This window comes from Taudactylus pleione, unplaced genomic scaffold (genome assembly GCF_031769625.1).
Source record: "Taudactylus pleione unplaced genomic scaffold, aTauple2 ptg000333l, whole genome shotgun sequence".
Classification (NCBI taxonomy): domain Eukaryota; kingdom Metazoa; phylum Chordata; class Amphibia; order Anura; family Myobatrachidae; genus Taudactylus; species Taudactylus pleione.
In genome coordinates this window covers 7,178,025-7,184,024 of record NW_028284734.1, presented here as the reverse complement: position 1 = coordinate 7,184,024, position 6,000 = coordinate 7,178,025, and the positions used below count along the sequence as shown (strand labels likewise).

Below are 6,000 nucleotides of genomic sequence, written 5' to 3'. Positions count from 1 at the left end.
TACTACCAGCCTTGGCTTTGTATTGAGAGAATCTCTGTGCCTGTGTGTGGCTCTGGATTCTCTGTGCCTGTCTGTGGCTCTGGACGCCGGCTGCGGTGACGTCATCACGCACGCGGCACGCCGACTCCGCTTGTGGTTCTGGGAGGGAGGAGGGACTGTGATCGCTGCCAAGAGGGAGGACCATTTATTTAACAAGTGTGCACCCCACCCGTACACCCCCAGCGCAGGACAGCATGAAGAGAGGTAAGTACTGCACAGGGGAGGGAGCACAGCATAAGGGGCATTACTTGGGCCACTGCATAAGGGGCGCTACTGGGGATACTGTATATGGGGCACTGTATAAGAGGCACTACTGGGGGCACTGTATAAGGGGCACTACTGGAGGTACTGTATAAGGACACTACTGGGGGCACAGCATAAGGAGCACTACTACAGGCATTACTGAGGACACTGCATAAGAGGCACTACTGAGGGCACTACTAGGGGAACTGCATAAAAGGCACTAAATAAGGAACGCTACTGAGGGCACTGTATAAGGGGCACTACTGGGGTTATAAAGGGCACTACTGGAGGCACAGTATAAGGGGCTTTAATACAGGGGGCATTGCATATTGGGCACAACTACAGGGGGCATTGGATAATGGGGCACTACTACAGGGGAAACTGCATAATGGGCACACCTACAGTGGTCTTTGTATAAGGGGCACTACTACAGTGGTCATTGTGTATAAAGGGCACTACTGTATGTCGTAACGTGAATAAGGGACACTACTATGTGGTGTAATGTGAATAAGATTGTGTTGTGTGGAGTAATTTGAATCGGGGCTACTGTGGCCTGGCCTCCCCTATCTCTTACCTGGCCCTTCCCCATGAGGCAATTGCCCCTTTTTTGGGTGCATCATGTCCCTTTGGCAATTGAGGGAGGCGCCAATGCTCTTTCTGGCACAGGGCACCAAAAAGTCTAGTTACGGCTCTGACCTGTGGGGTCAGTACATATTCGTCATTATCCTGCGGGCGCCGCTGCCTCCGACAGAACTCGGGAGGCTATAGGACCGCGCTGGTCACCACGCGTCTGGTACGACGCCGCTGCCTCTCTCTGATAGTATCCGGCAGTCTGTAGGACCGCGCTGCCCGCTGTCAGCACACGTCGGTTACGACGCCGCTGTCTCTCTGACAGAACCCGGCAGGCTGTAGGACCGCACTACTCACTGACACCATACGGCGGGCGGTAGGACCGCGCCGCTGCCTCCATTTCCCGGCCAGGCCGCCTCCCCCGTCTTCTCGCCGCTCCCGTGTCCCGCGCCCCCAGCATGGAGTACGAGTGGAAGCCGGACGAGCAGGGCCTCCAGCAGATCCTGCAGCTGCTCAAAGAGTCCCAATCCCCGGACACCTCCACGCAGAGGACCGTGCAACAGGTATCCTTCTCCCGGCCCGCCGGGCTGCTCCCTGCCGGGGAGAGGGCGGAGGAGGCGCCGCGGCCTTGCTGTGATTCTGCCTGAGCTTCGTATGCCGGGCGATAGGCAACGGGCTAGGTGAGAGCGGGAGATAACTGCTGCGTACCGGGGAGTGAGGTCTCCGGCCCGGGGCTGTCCTCGTATCTGCAGCCTGCCTCCCGGGCATAGCCGCTCACTGTGACCCCGGGGCTTCCCGTTCCCGCCACACGCGGTGTAGGCCTCGGAGCCGGGCCGTTACCACCCGGCCTCTCTGGCATAGGCTTCCGGCCTCGTTACGTACCGGTGACCATCAGTGTCTGAGTATGCCGGGCCCACCTGTGGCTTCTCATGCACCGGTGCAACTACAAGTCCCAGCATGCCTGGTCAGTGTCTGTGCTGATAGAGGTCCTCGGGCCGACAGTCAGGCCTACATGATATATAATACTGATTATAATGAAGTCTCTGAAATAGATGTACCTGTTGTGCTGCACGGAGGTGACTATATCTGTATGTAATGATAAAGGAAACGTGCTGCAGCTGCTCCATATTACCCTCTTATTGTCTGTGCTGATAGAGATTCCTAGGAAATACAGGATGATGTAGATATGAGGAATATGCATGATGTAAGGCTCCAGTGTCCCCCCTGCCTGATAGCAGGTTGGGTATGTGGTGTGCTCAGCGATGCCAGGTAAGGTCAGACTGAAGCTGCCCATCCACTAGGCGATTAAACCTAGTGATTGAGCGATAACGACCGTCGTTATCGCTCCATCGCTTGGTAATAGGGCAGTAAAATGCTAAAAACGACCAGCGTTGCGTGCACCCGAATCATCGCCCGAACGTGACGATCAACCTGACGACCGCCGTCAGTTTGCCATGTTTCGGGGATGATTGATCTGCATACACTGAACGTTCAGTGCATACACTGAATGTTCAGTGTATGCACTTTACCCCGCAGGAGACGACTGTGTCGTAATTGTGCCGTCGTCCCGCATCTAGTAGTGGATGGGCAGCATAACATTGCTGATCTGGTAATGTGGGACATCTCTGAAGACCAAGGACTGTATTTACTAAACGGTGGGTACTCAGAGCTGACGATTTAGTGGCTTTGCCCACAGGATTTAAACCGGCGATAGTACGAATGCAAAATTGCATATTATGTTGTTGTTGTTACTTTAAATCTGGTGGTCTTAACAGCCTGAAATCGTTGGCTTTAAAGACCCACCCATATGGTGCATACACACGGGACGACCGTCAGCGATAACGATATCGTTAAACGATCGCCCGGATGTGCTGGATGATCGATATCGTTCATCCAGCACACCACCAACAAATCGCGGGTCCCTGTAGTAACCTGGTCGATATCATTCAGGTTGGCCTGCATGCATGGGCGATGGACGATATTGTTATCGTCCATGCGTGCCCGCACATCGTAGGTAGTTGGTGGGTTGGGGGTACCGAAAAATACATGATATTAACAATATGATCGTTATTATTCATATCGTGTATTTTAATCATACCGTGTGTATGCACCCTCAGTAAATATAGTCCTAGATCTTTATTGGAATAGATTTTGCTAGAGGTTAGTAAGAAATAATGCTATCTACTCTTACCCCCAGTACTGCCTGACCCTAACCACCTCCTTGCCCCCAGTACTGCCCCAGCTGCTAATTACCTTTACCCCCTCCCTACCCCCAGTACTGTATGCCCCTCACCCACTCCTTGCCCCCCAGTACTACACCAGTTGCTATACTCCCTTGCCACCCCTCCCTACTCTCAATGCTGCCTGCCCTAGCTCCCTCCTTGCCCCCCAGCACTGTCACAGCTGCTGTTGTCACTTACCTCTGCCTACCCTTACTCTACCTCTACCCCAACTTCTCCCTGCCTATACCTCCAGTTCTACCCTAACTTCTGCTTGCCCTTAACCCCCTCTACCCCAGCTGCTACCTGCCCCCAGCACTGTCCCAACTGTTGCCTACCTTCACCTCCCATAATGTGTGATGGGATCCAGAAACTGGAGTAGGACCCCAATTTTTAAAAGAGGGGCCCCTAGGACCCCCAATTTTTTTCGTTCAGCACGATTACTGCAGGTGACTTGTGGCAATGCCTGGATGTGGCGATTTATTAGCTAGAAAAGAGACCTAATTTTCCATCGCAGGAGTACAGCTCCGCTTTGCAGACTGCATGTCATTTTTATCAGAGCTTGACTGCCCCTGTGATGGGGAGTTTTATTTTCTACAATCCTAGATTATATTACATTTGACAAAGTTGACAGTGACCTAATCCAAACTTGGTTTTCCTATATACCGTAATATCGTTAGTGTTCAAAGGTTGCCATGCAATCCTTAGGGATCAATCCAATTAAGAGTGAAATTCTAGGTGTCTCCAGACTCGCTTATTTCTATTTGTGGCCCTGTAGGGCTGCGAGCAAATATGTGCGAGTCTAGGCTGAGATCAAGTCGCGATGGGTGATGAATTGCTGTGCTGTTGCCAACATTTCGTTCCATCTGCAATACGCCCCTTTCGCTCCTAATTAAATTGACCCCTTAAAGTGCTGTTATGTGGGTAAATCAGGAATGATGCACAACTAGTGGTCGCTGTGAGACTGCTTTTCCTGCCTTTCACAATAGACATTTAATCCTTCCTATTGGCTACACAGTGTCCAGTACGATCTCTTCATCTTATATTGGACAATCTATCATGCATATCGCTCAGTGTGTACCCTCAATCATGCATTCACGTGCATCGTCAGCGACGTCCCATCTGATTTGCTGCGCATCAGAGGGGACGATGTTGCTGAACACCGCATGCAGGATGGAAAGGTATATCACGCGGTTTTACACCGGATTGTGCATTGCCGCCCAATATATCCTTCCATCGGGCGTCGGGTCAGCTGGGGATACACATCGTTCTTATGTGTGCCCAGCCTAAGAAGTCTCCCAGAATGGTCAATCATTTCCACAGCATTCTACAAACATAGATTTGGAATATCCAATGTATTGTTTAGTTCAAAATAATCTCTTCCAGACCTAGTACTTAAAGAAGCTACATGGCCTTTTTTGTTGCTACAAAGAAACTGCCACCGTACGATGATTGAACATGTAGATCTAGATAATAATGGTTGTTCAGAAATGATTTGCCTGGTTGAGCACCGGTTGACTCTCCCATTTGACTTGTATCAATTTGAGATAATCTTTGGTTGTAAATATAAAAAATATTTTATATTAATATTGTACGCCTTTCTTTAATTAAACCGTCAAGTGATCATTAATTTTAAACGATCTTAATGTAGGAAAGCAGATGACGACTAGAAGTCACTCTTGCAGAAGCATTTTGTCAGTCTTCTAGTGAGTTATTAATATAACCAGTCATCAACATTAAAAATAGACACTGCTGAGAAATATACGTTGCATACATGGCTTAACTGTTTTATATACATGTATATATTTATAGTGTGTCTAAAATTAGGTTTCTCATTTTCTTTTACAGTCCTCATGTTTTAAATCAGGTTTTCTTTAAATGTTCAGAGTTACTAGATTCTATATACAACAATTTTCATGCATAAAGTAAATTCTCAGGCAATCTTACTGGAACTGCTGTATCTTGAACACTGTGCAAAATAATGTAGGCTTCAGGAGCTGTTCATTAATTTAGGAGCCACCTTTGATGGTTTAAAGATGTGCACCAGCTTAGATTTATATGGATTACCCTAAAAATGTCAAGTGTTATGGTGCGTACACACTAGATGATATGATCCATGACCGATATCGTCTGGTGTGTCCCCGGCAGGGTGTGCTCAATGTCGTTCATGACATTGAGCATACCCGCTGAACGATATCATTAACGATATCGTTCAGCGCCGGGCTCTCTTCCCCCATTCCCCAAATGCAGCAACCTGACAACATCGTCAGGTTGGCCTGCATGTTAACCCGATGAACGATGACGAACGACCCGCGGGAACGCGCGTCGTCGTTATCGTTCATCGTTTTTGTGATAAAAATGGATGATAAAGTGGACGACAACTATATTGTTATCGTTCAGTCGTCCACTTTAATTGCCCAGTGTGTACCCACCATTAGATGCACAGTGATAGTCAATATTTAGGGTCATTAGTCATGCTATACGATATACAGATGTGTCCACATACATCTATCCTCCGTGCACTACAAACAGCTGTGTGACTGTTGCACCGAGTGTCTTTTCGTGCATCTTTTTACCTTCAAATGCAAATATGTGGCATGCCTATATTCTGTGTGCGACTGCATCTGCAAGCGAAATGCTACCTTGCACTGTCAGAAGCTGTAACACTAATATAGCATTTCGCATGCAGATAAACCCCCAATTGCACACAGATTATAGGCATGCCACCTATTTTAATACACAGAACTGCTTGTGCGTACTATTCGTATCACTGTGCAAATAAGATGCATTCGAAGGTAAAAAATTGCATAAAAAGACGCTTGGCGCTACAGAGTCACGCCACAGCATGGCACGACTAGTAGGGCTGTTTAACGCACAAGGAGGACAATCTGCATTAGTGATTTAATCGAGTCGATAACACTTTAATTTC

The 6,000-nt window shown here is 48.5% G+C and overlaps 1 protein-coding gene across 2 annotated transcripts in view; it reads left to right on the top strand.

Annotated features, from left to right (window-relative positions):
* The first annotated feature begins 1,045 nt into the window (after positions 1-1,045).
* TNPO1 (transportin 1) overlaps positions 1,046-6,000 on the top strand; it is a 100,958-nt gene continuing 96,003 nt past the window's right edge. For both annotated transcript variants that reach the window (XM_088443762.1, XM_088443763.1), the window contains exon 1: positions 1,046-1,415. In XM_088443762.1, the coding sequence (XP_088299888.1) occupies positions 1,311-1,415 (105 nt within the window). In that variant the 5' untranslated portion in view covers positions 1,046-1,310. The remainder of the gene's footprint in view (positions 1,416-6,000) is intronic.